Below are 18,885 nucleotides of genomic sequence, written 5' to 3'. Positions count from 1 at the left end.
GCAAATGGCCCGCAAGAGGGCCAGGAAGAACCCCAACACGGCAATCACGGCCTAAAGATTCTGTCTCAGCGTCTGGGTCCCGAGCGCCACCCCATCCCCAAAGCCAGCCCCTTGGCCAGGCTCCCCCGTCTTCTCATTGGTCTTCCTCTTGGAGGCAGGAGGAATCTACTGAAAGGACCTTCCCAAGCGTGGCTCTGAGAAATCAGTCCTCTGCTTGAAGTCCTCCCGAGGGTCCCTCTCTCCATTTTAGCTGATAACTGAGGCTCTCTGATTTGGAGCCCTACCTTCCTGGCCTCTTGGCTCCAGCCACACCACACCTGCACTGGCCAAGGAGTGACGCCTTCTGTCCACAGCGCTTCCTCACGTACCGTCTTCTTCATAATTGAAGGCATGCCCTCTCTACCCTTTCCTTCATCTAAAGAACCCACACTTCTCCTTGAAAGCCCGGCTCAGGTGGCGTTTCCTCTGGGAGGCTCCCCTGTCTGATTTAGATGCTCTTCCCCTGTGTTCCCACATTAGCTTACTTATGTTCCCGTCAGGGCTCTCCACTCTGTATCATTGCAATCAGTTATTGATTAGTCTGTTTCCTTCACTGAGCTGCACAAAGTCTCACTCGACTTTGTTCCTGGAAACTGGCACACAGCGGGCGCTCAATAACATGGGCCGAGTAAACAGACCGTTGCTACACTGACTGAGCGCTTGCGACGTGGTCCCCACCCTCCGGGCCCCTTGGCAGCATCCGCAGTGATGTCTGCTTCACAGGTGAGGACCTGAATTGAAGCCCAGGTGTTCGCTCAGCGGACGTCTGGGGCAGGGCTGGGATGCGCCCTGAACCACATCAGGCTCCTCTAACACCTCCTTCTGCACCCGAAAAACGTTTTTCTCACATTTTGTCTTTCTTCTTCAAGTATGAGCTTATTTTCTACACTGTAAGCTCCGTGAGAACAGAAAGGGTGTCTTAGCCATCTTTATATCCCCTGCAACAACTGATGTGATGCCTTTCACATAATAACGATTCAACATCTAAGAAATCAGTGCTGGGTTTCTACGGAAGTTTCTAGACAACTTTGAGGGACCGTCGCCCTGAACTGTACCAGGTGTATCTTACATGTATCTTCATTCACTTTATGACATTCCTACAAGCTAGTATCGCTTTTGCCATTTTATAAATGAGGAAAGTGGGCTTACGGGCTATGGGACCGGGTCCTGAGACGCTGAAGGACTGACTCGCTGTGCACGTAGTGTGTGTCTGATTAGCTCAGCATACAGAGGTGCAGGCAATGGGTGTGATCACCAGTTCAGGTCTAGACCGGTGCTGGGCAAGACCCCAGGAGACCTGTGTCAAGAGGAACTTGACAGACCTCTCCACTGCCCGTGGAGAGAACAGGAGCATCTCTAATACCCGTGAACCATCACACAGCTGATGGACTGCAGGGCTGCCCTGGAGTCCACCCACCTCCTCCGGGACTGCAATGCCTGCACCTAACACAGCGGCACCAGGCTCTAGGGGCAGTCCATCAGATTCACCACACTGGGCTTCCATCTGTCTAGCAGTAAATTCACTTCACAAAACTGCCTTTGGGAAATTTTTTAAAGAATTTTGGCCACGCCACGCGGCATTCAGGATCTTAGTTTCCTGACCAGGGACTGAACTTGCACCCTCTGCGTTGGGAGCCTCCCCAGGGTCCTTAAGATGCATCATCTTTCCACAGAAGAAAGAAAATTTTTTATACCAGAGCAAACGATAGATACAATTCATTTCCAGTAAAAACTCCCAAAAGACACCCAACATTCTTCACCACGAGGCTGCTAAGCTTACCAATCTATCCTCAGTTATTAAGTACCTCAAATGCACTGTGGACTTTGTAACACAGTCTGGGAGTTGACCGGAAACAGTAATTATCTCAGAAGTAGAAGAGCCATTTCAACTTTGTACTTAATCTCAAGTTCTAATGTTAAAGCTTTGCCCCGTGGCACGTGGGACGGAGGCTAACAGATCCTGAGCATTTGAATTTCAGTGATTCCCTGGCCATCAGGGCTTGGCCTCCCTAATCTGCCAGGCAATGTGAGTATATTAAAAGCAAATGCTTATAAAGAAAGCATGGTACACCCATACCGTGGAGTACTATGACCTAACTCCCAAGCCTGATCCTCCTCCTGGGTTCTCAGCAGAAGGCTTCTGTCTCCCTATCGGTGCCAGCTAGACAAATCCAGGGGTCCTCCTAGACATGCTGCTCCCCTCGCTCCGACCCCAGCCAGCCCCTGGCCAAGTCCTGTCACCCCAAAGCTTCATCGCACCCACTCTGGTCCCTCCAGACCCCTCTCCACACCACAGCCCAGGATTTCCTGCTGGAAGCACAAATCTCCCCACCCCTACCTGCCTGCTTTGGGATAGGGTCGTACGCTTTATCTCACTTTGTAACTTTACGTTCAGCAAATTAATGTAATTTCAAACCAGTTCTCATCAATAGCTTAATACACAGTAAAACAGGACATATATGACGTATGGAAGTCCAGATACTACACTGCTCATACTTTTTGTTTGCAATAGGAATTTAAAAAGTATACCTGCTGGGCAGAGTGCAACAGTTGAGACGGGTTTCAGGACAATAAATACACGTAATGCTGGGAAAACAGGTAAGCTGCTACCCGAGGTTATATTTTCTGAAGCTTCCATTATCCCATCTAATGATCTCATCCACTGACAGGGCATTATGTAAGTTTACCTTCCTCACCATCCTAGCACCACTTTCTATTTTTCCTTAAAGTAAGTACAACACTGCTGTAGGTTATTAAGAACTAGCCAGTAAAAGCCCAGCCAAGAAAGTCATTTTTGCACCCTAAAAGAAACACCATTTGGAAAATGGTTCCTTCCTGAAGGGAAAAGCTACCAGCAAAGAAAAGTTTCAGTAAATAAGTTACAAACAACACAACTATTGCCTTTATCACCCTAAAATGTGCAGAGACGTATGCTATCACTGTCTTGTTCCTGGGCCTTGCAGTGGGTGAGACTTGGTGACGACATGGCCAAATACAGTGAAATCACACGTCTCTTCTTCGGAAAGCTTGTCAGTGACCTGATGTGCACGTCCCAGGATTTACTGGGCGAGGGCCGCACCATCACACAAGCTGAGCCATCACCCTTGGTCACTTTTCAATGTCTTCTATCAAGTTGGCCACAATTTGGAGGTTCTGAAATCTAAAGAACCTGAGTGTTCTCCAAAGGACAGTATTTTGAGAGATGGTGGAGTGCATTTTTTTTACACAGAGTAGATTCACCCAAGGCCCTCCTGCCTGCTCAAACTGAAGGCAATTTGCACTCAACTTTTGCCACCTGAAACTTGGAGACTCTTGCCACCTACCTCGTCTCGAGACGGCAACAGGTGAAGGGGTGCTTCCCACCCTAACGACCAGTGCACTCTAATACAGATTCTCCCTGCGGTAAATGATAGCACTCTACACCCAGCTATTTTACAAGACACAGGGCAGTCTGTGTGGGGCTAATAGGAGCCCTGGCCTAGGATACACGGCTCCCTGTCTGCACTCCGTCCCCGCTGCCTCATCTGGGAAGGAGCTTGTTTCTCTAGCACGACCTCTGGGCCAGTCTAGCAACCCCACCTGCCAACGGTCAAACACATCGAGCCAGTACTTCATTTCTTATCTTCTCTCATTCTGAACAGAGAGCTTTCCCTTGTACTTAAAGGCCTCTCTGCTCTTCCCACCACTCTGTCCCAACTCAACCCTAGAAGCAAAACACCCCCCAGATGGCAGCCCTTCAGGCACCCCTGTGTGTAAAGACAAGAGTTCCATCCCTCTTAAGTTTCCCATGATCATTTCTTAGATAATTTGGCCTTTGACAAAGCCCCCATCAGGTCAACTCCAGATTGGCCTTATAGAAACATGATCTAGAACTTCAGGTGAGTTCTAACAGAGGCCCAAACCTGGATGAAAGAATCACCTGGGAGACCCTGAGAACGCGATCTCTCACCTCCAGTGAGTCAAAATCTTCAAGATGGATCTCAGGAATCTGAACATTAGTCAAATTCCTCCAGTGATTTTGCTAATTATCCAGATCTGGAAAGGACTTATCAGTAGAGTGGGACTATTTTTCTTGATCTTCAAAGTTTTATTTGAAAACGATTAGGAGGTATAAAGTTTTTATTAAGTCTTACATCAGTATAATTATAGGGCAAATGACTGACAGCAGGTGAGGAAATTTAAGAAAGGAACCCATTATTAAGGTGGGTTATAATAAGTGGTATATGATGAATAGTGTAAGCTTGTTTTCTTGGAAATCAGGGGTCCACAGTGGCTGCTTGAGGGAGAATTCCTAAGAGTAATTTAGAACCTTCCTTAGGGAACAAGGGGTTAAGAGCTTGGCAGTGAAGTTATAACTCACTAACACCTTCCAGTTGAGTGACTGGGAAAATCACTTAGCCCTTGCAGAGTCTTAGGTTCCTCTTTTGTAAAATAAGGATATCATTCCCTCGTAGACACAGTCTTCAAGATAAAGATCTTTAAAAAAAGGTAAAATGCTGAGGATAGGGCCTATCACACGCTCCACTCAAAAATGATTGGTAACTTCAGCAGGTCTGGAAAGTTTTTAAAATGGTTAATAGCTTATTATAGAAAACCGATCAATGAAGAGAGGTGGAAAGGCTTTCAAATAACATCTACAGGCACTGGATGACAAGGGGAACTTGGGAAAAGGGAGGGGAGGTCTTGGCTTTTCAACAGTCCGTGAAAAACTCTCCTGAAGACAGACAATGTCATTCACTCAGTACGATACCGATGTCTGTCTCGGGTCCCCGCTCGGCCTGGCTCCCGCTCCTGTGTTTACTCTGAGAACGCTCCTTCAGAGCCGTGAACAAACAAGTGACTCCAGGCCGCGGTTCCCCAGAATGCTGAGGATAAACAGACAGCGACTGAAGTCACTCAACAGTGGACCGGCCTTCAAGTTCATGTGCTGATTTTACAGGAGCCGTCGTCCACCCTGGGAGGGAGGGGGGGTGCTGGGAATAGTGACGGTTAAGGTATTTTTTGCTAAGATTCCATGAGTCTAAATTTAAACTCTTAGACTTGGGATTTGGGGGAAGACAGTGCTACTAAATGAAGACATGTAAATGCAAGGTGCGTGCTGAATACAGGAAGGCACGTGTGGAATGCTCTTTACACGGGATGTGTTCTGGGAAGATCTCTTTGGGTAACAAAAGTAATCACTTTTGAGCAAAACCAGTAAGACAATGTCCAAAATGTACACTTCATTTGCAAATGCGTCTTAGGAAAAAACAGGAAAAAATACACAAGACCCCACAAGCACAAATAAACCAACTTTAATAGATATTATTTTGTATTTATATAGCGCCTTCTTCAAGAACCTTAGATGCTTTACAGACATTATATCTAATTAATCCCCACAACAACCCTGTGAGGTAGGTATTACTCCCATTTTACAAGATAGGGAGACTGAAGCACAGAGAGGTTAAGTGACTTGCCCAAGGTCACACAGTTAAATTCACTGAAGAGCCAGGACCTGAGCACCTTAGCCTCCCAGCTCCCAGGTAAATACCTCATGAGAGAATCTTTAATGAAAAGTCGCTTTAAAGAAAGTATCAAGAGTAGTATGTTATGGAAGTGAGGTCTTTCTACTGCCATCAAGGAAAGAAAAAACCCTACACGGATGGTTAGAGGTGACGAGGCCCATATATTACACACCCCCTCTTCCCTTTGCCTAGAGTCTCAGGGTTCCTGTCCTCGAGCCAGCTTCTAAAGGTAGAGCCACCAAGACAGAAGCCATGTGATTTAGAAGTGACTTAATTCAGAATATTTACTTTCAGTTACGATAATTTATAGAAATTTTTATTCCAATATACAAAATACGGGACAGCCATCCCAACACACACGTACACAGTTAGACAGCTATCAGCCACATTTACAACTGAAACCCGCCCCTCATTTCAATCAGTCTCTCCACACACAACCTCACAACGCTTTCTATCTGGGTCACTTTTCTTACTTACGACATCTGCATTTCCCCCCAACCCTAACCCTACATGTTTTTAAAGTATACTGCGTTTCTGAGAAGCTTCAAAACATTTTACGCAGATGCAGCTGCACTTTGAGTACAAAGTAAATTGAGAACCATCACCCCTCCCCTGACAAGTCATCCTATTAAAAAGGGTGTAGATGTGAACAGTGTGCGACTACCATGGAACTCAAAAAGACGCTCGAACTTGCCTTCATAGGAAATTTAACCTTGGCTTTTACTGTATGTTTTCTTAAACGCAAATGTAAAAACAAACAGAACATAGTATCCCAATGCTGTACCTTTATGCAAATGACTTCATCTGTCTTTCTCATACATTCTGTGGCCCAACGCAAGTTAAAAATTGGTTCAGCGTCATGTTACTCCCCGTCTCCGCACTGAAAGCTGCAGAAATTCAGCTTTAAGTTTCAAGACAATTCGTCTGAACCCCTCAAAACAAAAAAATGCACCCACCTCCGCAGCTATGACCCTGCCCCCGTTCTTCGTTATGACTCTCTGTGCCATGCTGGTAGATCAGGCAGGCCGTGTAATTTGTACAAAACCATTCCAGCCAAGGTAAGGCTTTAGAAGCTGTGTCTTCAAAAGCAATCCGTCAAAACACATCATCATTTTCTCCCAGCACGTCTGTCTCAACAGCCCAATGAGCTAAGTGACCCTGTTAAAGATCTATTCATGGAACGAATAGGTGAAGTCATTTCCTGAGCTAAAAGATACAGATAATAAATGTTAATAATAGCAGCAGACAAAAACATTCTTTTTTGTTGCTTGTTTTTCAGACTCAACAGTATTAGTAAAATAAGTTTAGAAAATTACAGCAACTAAAAACAAAAAAAAAGATTACTGCCTGAAAAGACTTGGGTAAAAGAATACCTAAGGCCTGATTGCTATTACCTTCACTATATATTCAATTATTCTCTGCAAGTTACACTCGGCCACTGTCAGACAACTTACTGATGCATGGAAAACTGTCAGCTGCAACGGTTTACATACATCTCACAGCACACACATTACTTCTTGACACTCCCAACAGAATGAAGTCTTTACAAACACAAAGTTAAATTTCTGAACACTCTTCCAAGTAAGATTTGTAAAGGCAGAAGGGGAGAAAAGGACTTGCTTTCAAAGCACTTCCAGTCGACCTCATTAAAATGTAATCTTCACAGGGTCTGTTAGCTCCAAAGGCGCTGGGGTTGGGATGGATCTCTTCTTTCCAGGAAAAAGAACATTTGAAAATAACGTAACTGCTATGACATGAATTTTGCAAATGTGGCCTCAACCTGAAACAGAGCACTGAAGAACTCTCAAGACCAGCACACAACCACTGCACCAGGATTTCTTACATCATTCCACAAGGACAGGGAATTTTGGATAGTTTTTTACTTTACTGAAATTAAAGCTGAATAAAATAACTGACTTACAACTAGGACAAATTTAGCCAGAGATATCAGTTCCTCCTGAAAAAGAATATTTACCTCCTTTCATTGCAATTTTTCTCAAGGTAACTTATGATTTAAAATAGAGTTTAAAATTCACCTTAAAAATAGAAACAAACAAAAGGATTAGTTAAACTGACAAAAACTAATAAAAATATGCTCAAATTTACTGACAGAATCATGGGCACTTCATACAATACTTAGACTCTACCAGTTTTAAGTAAAATAAATAAGGAAAAAAATTATAATTACAAAGCCAGTCTTTCCCCTTGGGGAAACAAAAAGCCGCTTTTGACCAATTGTTCCCTAGATATACATATACTGTATATTATTATAAGCTTCTTCAGAGAAGCAAACGTATTTGTCTTCCTGACACTGGATTCTAGTATCTGTTAGCTTCTTTACATCAGGAAGGCAACTGCAAGTGTTGGGCCCAAAAGTATTTCTGGTTTACGCTTGAAAAGACCACCCAGTATTCTTTCTCGACGTGTTCAACCAGGCAAACGTATGCAGCATGTTCAACATCGCCTCCTGCAGTCGCCAGGACAACCTCGCACAGATTCCCGATCTCTCTACTGCACCCCCAAGGAGTCCAATCATTACTGGTGCAATTAAGGAAGAGAAAATGCATGTCAGTTACTGGAAGGCTGCTTTACAAGAGGAGCTGGTATCTCTGATTTCACTGCCTCGTTGTATGGAACTGCGCAGACAGCATGATACCTGAGCAAATCACTCGACTACCATGATAGGAAGAGCGTGTTAATCCACAGTCTTTGCTTTATTGTGTGCAAAGTGTGCTACTGCCCCCTGAGCTTCCTGCATTTCTCTTTTCTTGTAAAATCGGTGCTTGATCCTTTCCCAAATAACCCCAGAAGAAATGAGGCGGAAAGTCCCTCTTCCTCGTGGCTCCCTCAGTCCCGGGACTGATAGAAAAGGATGTAGCCAGACTCAGAGTTCTTTGAGATATCTGATGTCAACCCGTAGAATTCTTCAATAGCTTGTGCATCTATTTTCTGCAAGGCAAAACATAAACATCAGTAAAAAAGAGCTCTTTGAGCTGCTTAAATCCAGTAAAATCTCCAACCTTTCTTAGAATAATGCCTTTCATTTTCTCATTCATAAAGTAGTTCTGCTCAATCAGAATGGCTTAAATTAAAAAGACGGATGATGTCAAGTATTGGTGAGAACACAGAACAAAAGGAACTCACTCACAGCTGGGAGGAATGTAACATGGCACAGACACTGGGGAGAATGTTTAGCCTCATCTTCTGAGGCTGACATACTGTGACCCTGTGTGGGACCCAACAATTCTCTTCCTGGGTACAGGCCCAACTACAGGAAACCACTAAGTGTCAACCATTTGGGACCTATGCAAACGGCAATTCCATATGGTCCAATCTAATACGTACCCAAGAAAAACGGGCGCGTATGTCCAGCAAAAGACTTGTACAAGGATAATCAAGGCAGCTTTACTTGCAATAGTCAACAATGGACAAAAAGCCACGTTTCTAACATGGTAGCTTCACACAATGGAGAATTAGACAGCAATAAAAAAGGACTACTATTGCAGGCAACAAGAATGAGTTGCACAGATACTGATGAGTGAAAAAAGCCAGATACAAAACAAGTCACACTGGATGAGTCCACTTATGTTCCAACATATGCAAAGTTAGTCACAAAAACATAATAACGTTCGAAAACAGTGGATTCCAGAGGGTGGTGGGTAGGGGAGGAAAGCTGTGAGTGCTGACCAGGAAGAGGAATGAGGGAGCTTGTGCGGGTGTTGAAAATACATTGTATCCGGATCTAGACGGCGGTTACACGCGTGCACAACGTGTGCATTCACGTGTAAAAATTTAAGTTGTTGCTTAAAACCTGCATACTTTATGTATGTGTCTTACAGCTCAACAAATTATTTTTTAATAGTGTTTAAGTTTTTTGTTTTTGTTTCTTTAAATTAGCTCTATTGTTGAAAGATTTCCCTTGTTCTATTCTAAACATTTAAAAAGTTAGCTGACCATTCCAGCATTGGACTGGATGTTAGGGCATAAGAAACAGGAATTAGACTATAATCTGAAGACCTGTTATATATCAAGACAACGAGAAGCTGGGAGGAAAAAGTCAAGAGCAATATACACACACAACTTTGAAGAAAAACACGAAATTAGGAAGCTACTTACTTCTACAATGTCGTCATCAAACAGCAACCAAAAATCATGACTCTTAACTATTGCAATATAATGGCCTCGATTGGGACCACTGAAACAAAGAGAAATAAAAGTTAATTTTATACAAAATAATAAAATTTATTATTACTAAATAATAAAATACTATTTTTATTAGTATTACTCTTCTATGCCCTAAATTTCATATTCTATAAAGTAGAAAAACTGAAACAGATAAAAATATCCCTTACCTATTCTTTCTCCGAAAAGATCAAGCTACATTGATCTGAACTGGCATTCAATTTTAAAATCAAATAATTAGTGCTCTACTTTGAGAGATACAAATAGTATACTATTTATATAAAACTATACTATTAAAATTCTTTGTTGCCTTTTAAAATTTATATTTTTGAAGTAATTTTCAAATTTGCTTCCATGAAAGATTTAAATAAAATTTTCTAGCATTTTTGGGGGGAAGGAGTGGTGATCACAGCCAGAACATGCTGAATATAACTACAAAACAATGCATGTGGAATTATATCTGAGTCTTAACCCTTGGCAGTAGTTCTTCTTGAGGAAAGATTCCATATGATGCTTGAAAAAGTAAAGATATCAAATCCATCGTTCTGAAATCAAGTTCAAACTTCATAAAAACTTCTTTAAACAAGTGACTTTTATTTTTAGTATCATCAGTGCTAGCTTTAAGCACTTAACTCTTAGCACCATTATAATAATTATAATTGCCTCTGCATCTCATTTTAAACAAATCTGGAATACAGAAATCTAGAAAAATGTAAAAATAAAGGTGGGATTATTTCTTTTAAAAGAAATTCTTAGGGACTTCCCTGGCGATCCAGTGCTTAAGACTGCACGTTTCCACTACAGGGGGCCCGGGCTCAGCCTCTGGTCAGGGAACTAACACCCCCACGTGCCGGGCAGCGTGGCCAAATAAATAAACAAATAAATAAAAGAAATTCTTTATAAAGAACATGTCGAAGGGCTTTAACCTCTCCCAGTTGAAGTATGACTCACCATAAAAGTTTATGTATAATTTTTTAATTACATTATAATTCTACCACAATTATCATATTACAGATCTGAAATATTTTCAACACAGATTATTCTTTAGGTGAATACTATTTTAAAAGAAGCAACCTCAGACATGAAAATAAGCTGCCTCTAAGTTTCCTACATCTCAGATCTTTGATCCCGAGGTTGAGATGAATATCTTAGGTGACAAAATGACACAAAGAGAGTACTTTTTCACTGCAGAGGAAAATACCTCAAAACTTAAAAAAACAAAAAGCAAAAAAGCTTTAATGCTAAAATAAACCTCCAGTCTGATCTTTACACCAGGGTTCTGTAAGTTATCTGATATCGTTTTCCTCTGTTCAGGTGTCATCACTCTTACTTCAGAAACATAATGCTCCAAAATGGAAAAGACAGATTACTGCTGAGGATAAGTGACAGGAGATGGACTGACACAGACCATTAAAGACTGTGACAGAAGTGGACTCCCCGCCAGCTGTCCTGACACATTCTGAGTAGAAAGCTGGGAGGGTAGGACAGCTAATGAGCTGTCCATCAACTGTACAACATGCTGTTAAGTACAAGTTTCTGACAGCCAAGTGAAAAAGATGAGGACCCTGTCTTAAAATTATTACAGGACAGACTTCCCTGGTGGTCCAGTGGTTAGGACTTGGCGCTTTCACTGCCAAGGCCCAGGTTCAATCCCTGGTCTGGGAACTGAGATCCCACAAGCCGAGCGGCGCGGCCAAAAATAAATAAATAAAAATAAATACAATTATTATAGGAAATTCTAAATAGTCAATGAAGACTGTATGTTCCAAATATAAATGCTGATTATGTGATGCTCTTGTGGTGTGAAAATTTTTTGAGCTATTTTATAAATTACGATCTATAGATGAGATAGTACACTAAATTGGAAATAAACACAAAGACTTGTAAAATCAGAAGGCTTATCTCTAAAGCCTTTTGAAAGTATTCTTCACAATCATTAACATGATGAACATATCCAATTAACCTCATAAGTAATTATTTTGTAAAATCTTTTTAAGCAGCATCATCTTTTACCAACAATCAGGAAAAAAAAAAGGAAAGGAAAAACTAACAGGACTTAAAGTTCTCAGAGTAATATTTAAACACTAAGAACAATAACATACTATTTTATTTATTTTTTAAATTCATTTAGAACTTAACTTTTTTTGTGTGTGTGACCATGCAGCATATAGGATCTAGGATCTTTATTCCCAGACCAGGAATTGAACCCATGCCCTCTGCAGTGGAAGCACGGAGTCTTAACCACTGGACCTCCAGGGAAGTCCCTGTATTATTTTAATATATAAAAGTTTTAAGGATGGGCTTCCTAGGTGGCGCAGTGGTTGAGAATCCACCTGCCAATGCAGAGGTCACAGGTTCGATCCCAGCTCCAGGAAGATCCCACATGCCGCGGAGCAACTAAGCCCGTGTGCCAAAAAAAAAAAAAGAAAAGTTTTAAGGAGGAAATGGTAAAATGTATCTGAAATAGCCCCTGTGAAATAAACTTATCTCAGTCCTATAGCACCGAGGGATACAGAACCTCTGAAAGGCCTACATCCGAGCAGTTCAGGAGCATCCTGCACGTGCACTGCCCACCACCGAGCATCTTGCCAGCGTGGCCCGCGGCCCGTTACCTTCCACAGTGAACCACGACGGCTACGAGGTCGTACATTCTGTCAGGATTGGTTGCATCGCCTGAAGTGTTAAATAGACGAAGTTCTAAAGGAAAAACTACCCGGTAAGAAAGTTTTGTATATCGATGAAGTTGATCCATGTATTTAAACCTTTTCAGATGTAGGGCCAGAATCATGGGCAGCTTTTTAACTTTCATCCTGTTAAAATAAACACGAAAACAAAATTTCATAGAAGACAGTCACCATGTCCTTAAAAGAATTCTCAAACGTCATGATTCAGTTAACAGCTAGATGGTCAGCCCTCCCAGCCTGGCACTGCTCACTTCTGCATATTTCTACCCGTACCTGCTGTACTGGCAAACCAACACTCTCAAAGTCCGAAGACGGTCCCTGCCCCCAGCAGCACCAAACCACATACACTGACGCAGCACTTGGAATCACTCCCAGAGAGATGGGATGGCCCAGCCCTTTATTAAGAACTCTTCTCAAACACAGTCCCTTATGCTGAGGCTGAAGGCTCTTGATGTCTGTGCCTGGTGGACGAAAAACCAGTTCCTCAAAGCCACTCACATCTTTGGATGTGAGTGGAGGCTGAGATCCATTTGTTCTATTCAGCTCTTTAACCCAGTAACAGACTGAGAAGAGGAGACAGTAAGAAAAGCATTAAAGACCATCCACTAAAGGCGTTTTCCAGAGACCAGAAACAAGTCCTTATTAAGAGCACTGACTGCATGTATCCCGGAAAGGGAATAAAATAATCTGGAAACACAGGACTGAAGTTTTTACCTGTAAGCACAGGCCTCCCGGTCCTCAGTAACCCTGAAGACCTGTCCATGCCGCCTCTCCCTGACACGCCTCTGCTCCCCCATTTCACCAGCACCAGTGTGATCTTCTGGCATAAGTAACTGTTCTCCTCAGCCCTCCATCGGCACTTTACAGACTCACTTTATACGTGCACAGTTCACTACACTAGCAAACATTTGGTTGATAATGGGTCTTTCTCTTCTTCTAGGGTCTGGACTCTGGATGCACAGAAACCATCTCTTTTATGACATTTCTCCACTACCCAGCACATGGCAGGTACTTGACAAACGGTGCAGAACAGAATTCTGTGTGTGTTCAGTGAGGCAAAACACTTCTTATAATTAAAAAATGAAATTTACTAAGGCACTGCCTCTAATATAGTGAAAAAAATAACTTCATAGCATTATTCTAAACCTGCACTCTACAGATCTTAAAATGTGGTGGGGCAGCTTATTATTCCAGAAATATTTACTAGCCTGGCCTTTGAAAAACAGCGGAAATAAATGTAAAACCTAATCATTCCTGGAAAGCAATCAACCAATACGAATTAACAGTCTATATGGCCTTTGCCATAATCCCATTTCTAGAAATTAAACATATCGTCTCAAATACTAGAATTCTAGGAAGAATTCAGTTCTAGAGTTATTTTATACTGTGAAAAAGTGGGAGAATCCTAGCTATTCAACAACAGGAAAGGCTGAAATACAATACAAACACAACAGAATGTTATACAACTTCAAACAATGTTGGTAAGTTTCTAAATGGCATGGGAAAATACTTATGGAAAGTAAAAAAGTCAAGATATATATTTATATGCACACTAATCTAACTCAAACATCAGATACTCAAACTCCTGTAGAGTTGCTAAAACTCCTTCCAAACCACAAACTCTTTGAAAACAACAAAAACAAAGTATGCCTTGAAAATGTCCAGTGAGGTGCAGACCCATGAGGATGCCTCAGTGTGTCAGATGCAGTCAGTCAGGCTTAGGAAGAGGAGACAGACACCCTCTGCGGGTGAGGAAAAACGTGCTTTCAGAAATGAAGCCAGAGCAGAGAGGGGAAAGCTGGAACAGAGAAAAGAGAGCATGTCCAAACGCCAGCTGATAAAATACGCCCCGTCAGACAACACGGGAGGAACACGGATCCTGCCGGCAGCGCCTCCTCCCAGAGGAGGAACTGTCAGCTACCATAAGGCAACCCAGTGCTTGTGAAGAGAGACAGGATAAAGTCGAACACAAACACCTGTCGAGGCTCATTTTAAAGATGATGAAAGACCATCTCACAGAATTTGTCTCACCCTGAAACGGCTCAGGAAGAACTGAAGAACACACAGAAGCTGAGTCTAACTCATCGTGGAGATGGTGCAGTAAGAGGACAAACAAAGCAGCCGATTCCCTGCCTGAAACACCAGCTCCTCCAGGACACCAAAGGACGGATGGGATTCTGCTTTTCCTTCCATTCACACGTGTGTGGAGAAAGGTTACCTTACAGAGCTCTTGATCTCTGTCATTCTTGTTAAAACAGTGGTCTTGGAAAGTAATGTTTTCTACAAAAGACAAATCTGCTGAAGAAAACACTGGGAGGACAGAGAACTTCTTTTTCCTTTATAGTTTAGTTTTCCTTTTTGAAACAGACGTTGATTTTTATCTTCTGTAAACTGACTTATAAATTAATTTTCTATTTAGATTTTTTAAATGGCATTTACCTGCTACACAATGATTAAAATTTGGATGAACTTAATGATATACATTTTCTTGCTTTTACATCTTTAAAACAATAAGATGTGTTCATTTTGCACTAACATAAGAGGTATTTACCTTTCTTGATAATATCTAATTATAATTTAAAACTATTTTTAAAAGGGAGAAGGATGGAAAAAGACATTAACAAAGTCAGCAAAGCTTTGGCTGATGCTAACATCAGGCAACGTTGAACCCAAGCCAAGGAGTGTTACCAGAGATAAAGCAGGACATTCCATAACAAAGAGGGCCATGAATCAAGAGGGACAACCTTCAAGTACACGCGCCAAATACGAAAGCTTCCACATTCGACAATTAAAGAAAGAAACAGATAAATGCAGAGAGCTGACATCTTTAACAGACTTCTATCACCAACAAACAAAATCAGCAGGGGGCTTCCCCTGGTGGCCCAGTGGTTGAGAATCCGCCTGCCAACGCAGGGGACACGGGTTCGATCCCTGGTCCAGGAAGATCCCACATGCCTCAGAGCAACTAAACTCGTGCGCCACAACTACTAAGTCTACTCGCCGCAATTACTGAAGCCCGTGCGCCTAGAGCCCGTGCTCCGCAACAAGAGAAGCCACTGCAGTGAGAAACCAGTGCACCGCAACAAAGAGTAGCTCCTGTTGCCACAACTAGAGAAAGCCTGTGTGCAGCAACAAAGACCCAATGCAACCAATAAATAAATAAATAATAAAATAAATCTCAAAAAAAAATCAGTAGGAATAGGGAAGGTATGATGGATCTAAACAACATTTATGGGACACTCAGCAATGAACATGGGAGTGCACATATCTCTTTGAAAATGCTGCATCGGGGCTTCCTAGGTGGTGCAGTGGTTGAGAATCTGCCTGCCAATGCAGGGGACACGGGTTCGATCCCTGCTCCAGGAAGATCCCACATGCCGCGGAGCAACAAAGCCCGTGCGCCAAAAAAAAGAAAAAAGAAAAAAGAAAATCCTGCATCAATTCCTTTGGATATGCACCTAGAAGCAGAATGCTGGATCATATGGTAATTCTATTTTTAGTATTTTTGAGGAATCTTCACACTGTTTTCCACAGTGGCTGCTACATTTTACATTCCCACCAATAACGCATAGTTCCCTTTTCCCCACATCCTCAATGCTTGCTATTTTCTCCTTCTGTTTGAAAGTAGTCATCCTAACTAATATGAGGTGGTATCTTATTATGGTTTTGACTTGCATTTCCCTGATAATTAGTTATGTTATCTTTTCATATGCTTGTTGGCCATTTGTATGTCTTCTTTGGAGAAATGTTTATTCGAGTTCTTTGCCCATTTTTTAATCTGGTGATTTGGTTTCTACTGTCGAGCTGTGTGAGTTTTTTGTGTTTTTTTTTATAATTTATTTTATTTATTTATTGGCTGCGTTGGGTCTTCATTATTGCACATGGGCTTTCTCTAGTTGCTGAGAGCTGGGGCTACTCTTCATTGTGGTGCACAGGCTCCTCATTGCAGTGGCTTCTTTTGCTGTAGAGCATGGGGTCTAGAGTGCAGGCTCAATAGTTGTGGCACACGGGCTTAGTTGCTCCGTGGCATGTGGTATCTTCCTGGAGCAGGGCTTGAACCCGTGTCCCCTGCATTGGCAGGCGGGTCCTTAACCACTACACCACCTAGGAAGTCCGAGCTGTGTGAGTTCTTGATATCCTGGATGTTAACCTCTTTATTAGATACCTGATTTTCAAACATCTTCTCCCATTCACGCCACTTCATTCCATTGCTTCCTTTGTTGCATGTTAAGTTTCCAGGTTTGATATAGTCATTTTTCTGTTCTTGTTTTTGCTGCTTGTGCTTTTAGTGTCATATTCAAGAAATCACTGCCACATTCAACATCGTAAGGCTTTTCCCCTATGTCATCTTCTAAGAGTTTTATAGTTTCAGGTGTTTTGTTTAGGTCTTTAATCCATTTTGAGTTAATTTTTATAGATGTTATGAGGTAAGGATCCAACTTCAATCTTTTGCATGTGGATACCCAGTTTTCCCACCATCATTTGTTGAAGATCATTGGCCACATAAGTATTTATTTCTGGGGGGCAGGGGTGGGGTGATAAGCCTGGCTACCTACAGGGGCACTGACCAAATTATTAAATATATAAGGATAATGAGAGCCAATCTGTACTGTCAGAGGAGGGGCTTACAAATATGAAAAAGGAGAAAACCAGAATGCACCCTATGGTGCTGGCTGAAATGGGAGGCGCTGTTGTGAATTTGTGGTTTTTCGATACAGATAAAGTAACAGGTAAGTTAGCACAGATGTAAACGTGTGTACGTATGTCCACACGTGCCCACACGTCCTCAGCTCTATTCACTAAGGGGGCCCAGGAACGGTGACACTGCAACAGCAATGAGCACACCTGCACCACGGCCCTGGGTTTTAAACATTATCCTCCCCCTAAAAGGATCCGGAGCTCCTTCGAGAAACGGCTGGTACCAGCAAGGGGACAAGGACAGTACAGAGTGAGCCTGGACATCTGGTTACACCAGAGAGCAGAGAGGGGCTGGAGAACGCTGGGACAGGTCAAACGACATGGGAGGTGGCAGGAAGGGCTCCTGCTGGCCGAATCGGGGTGCTCTGACCGTGAAAATAAAGAAGACAATCACAGCCCACGGGACCAAACAGGAACCCTGGGTCCTCACCGAGATTCCGAAGATGGAAAATGGAAAGTTTCATGAGAAATGGAGATGTTCCCAATCTCAAAATATCTCCACACAAAATATATAGGAATTACAACTGGGGAAGAGCACAGCTTAACAGTGAAGAACGCTGGGAGACAGAACCTTAGTCAAGTCACGGGATGTGCAGAACAGGGCCCCAGAGCAGGCCTCAGGCCGTCCTCAGAAAGGCCGGGTGCACGATGGTCCTGGCTTAGCATCTGGGAACCTGATTTGGGGGTGTCCCCACTGTTCCCTATCTGATAAGCATGTCTCGATGTGCCTGAACTGTCTGTGAAAGTAATAAAGTTTATGCTGAACACCTGCTTTCCTTCCAGGAGTCTGGAATTTGGGCACATGCCAGACAGAGGATGCCTACATGACTGGCTTCCAATAAATATCTCAGGCACCGAGCCTGTGATGAGCTTCCCTGGGAGAAAACATTTCTCCGACGTTCTCACATTGGATGCTGGAGGAATTAAGTACATCTGTGTGACTGCATGGGGACAGGACTCCTGGAAGCTGGCCTAGCTTCCCCTTTGTTGACTGTACTTGTCCCCTTCCCCTGCAATAAATCTCAGCTGTGAGCACGACCACACATGCTGAGTCCCGCGAGTCCTCCCACTGAAGCGCCAAAGCCAGGAGTAGTCTTGGGGACCCCAACACGACATACATCACAGTCGTGTGCCATATAAAAGAACACAACAAGAAGAACACAGCATCACTTCCGCGTGACTCCTGAGCCTAATCATACGAAAACATGAGACAAACCCAAAGAAGGACATTCTATAAAATAACTAATCTGTAACTTTCAAGTGTCAAGCTAATGAAAGCCAAAAGACTAAGGAACTGCTCCAAATGTAAAAAAGACTAAAAGAGACACAAACACTAAACGCAGTGTGTGATTCTGGACTGGATCCTTTTTTCTATAAAGGACGTTATTGGGACATCTGGTGATACTAAAATAAGGTGTACGACAACAGTAACACATCAGTGTTACCTTCCTGACGTGGATGGATACGGGACACAGGAATCTTCCTCGCTGGTAGGAAGCAGCTACCAAGCATCCAGGATTGTGGGACATCATATCAGGAACTCACTCTCACATGGGTTAGGGTAAAAAAATATTCTTGGTATTGTTCATGCAACTTTTCTAAGTTTGAGATTGTTTCAAAATAAAAAGTAAAATAATCAGGATGCTGATGATTCAATCTCTTGTTACCAAAGGAACCAGTCTTTATAATAACATACTGAGAGAAGGCACAAAATCCTGCGTAGGAACAGTGGAAACTAGGGTGGGGGTGAGGAAAGTACTTCCCCCTCATCCCTCCTC

General features: G+C 42.7%; 1 protein-coding gene and 1 non-coding gene across 4 annotated transcripts in view; one reads left to right on the top strand and one right to left on the bottom strand.

Moving 5' to 3' along the window:
- Positions 1 to 5,317: 5,317 nt before the first annotated feature.
- Positions 5,318 to 18,885, bottom strand: part of USP12 (ubiquitin specific peptidase 12) — a 79,317-nt gene continuing 65,749 nt past the window's right edge. For all 3 annotated transcript variants that reach the window (XM_057707344.1, XM_057707346.1, XM_057707345.1), the window contains 3 exons: positions 12,338 to 12,535; positions 9,660 to 9,738; positions 5,318 to 8,492 (listed from right to left, as the gene is read on the bottom strand). In XM_057707344.1, coding sequence (XP_057563327.1) covers positions 8,391 to 8,492; positions 9,660 to 9,738; positions 12,338 to 12,535 — 379 coding nt within the window. In that variant the 3' untranslated portion in view covers positions 5,318 to 8,390. The remainder of the gene's footprint in view (positions 8,493 to 9,659; positions 9,739 to 12,337; positions 12,536 to 18,885) is intronic.
- TRNAE-UUC (transfer RNA glutamic acid (anticodon UUC)) lies at positions 11,319 to 11,390 on the top strand. Its single transcript has one exon. It is a non-coding gene; the product is annotated as a tRNA-Glu (tRNA).

Source organism: Hippopotamus amphibius, chromosome 14 (genome assembly GCF_030028045.1).
Source record: "Hippopotamus amphibius kiboko isolate mHipAmp2 chromosome 14, mHipAmp2.hap2, whole genome shotgun sequence".
Classification (NCBI taxonomy): Eukaryota; Metazoa; Chordata; class Mammalia; order Artiodactyla; family Hippopotamidae; genus Hippopotamus; species Hippopotamus amphibius.
The sequence above is the reverse complement of the archived record's forward strand: the minus strand, read 5'-3'. Positions and strand labels throughout refer to the sequence as shown.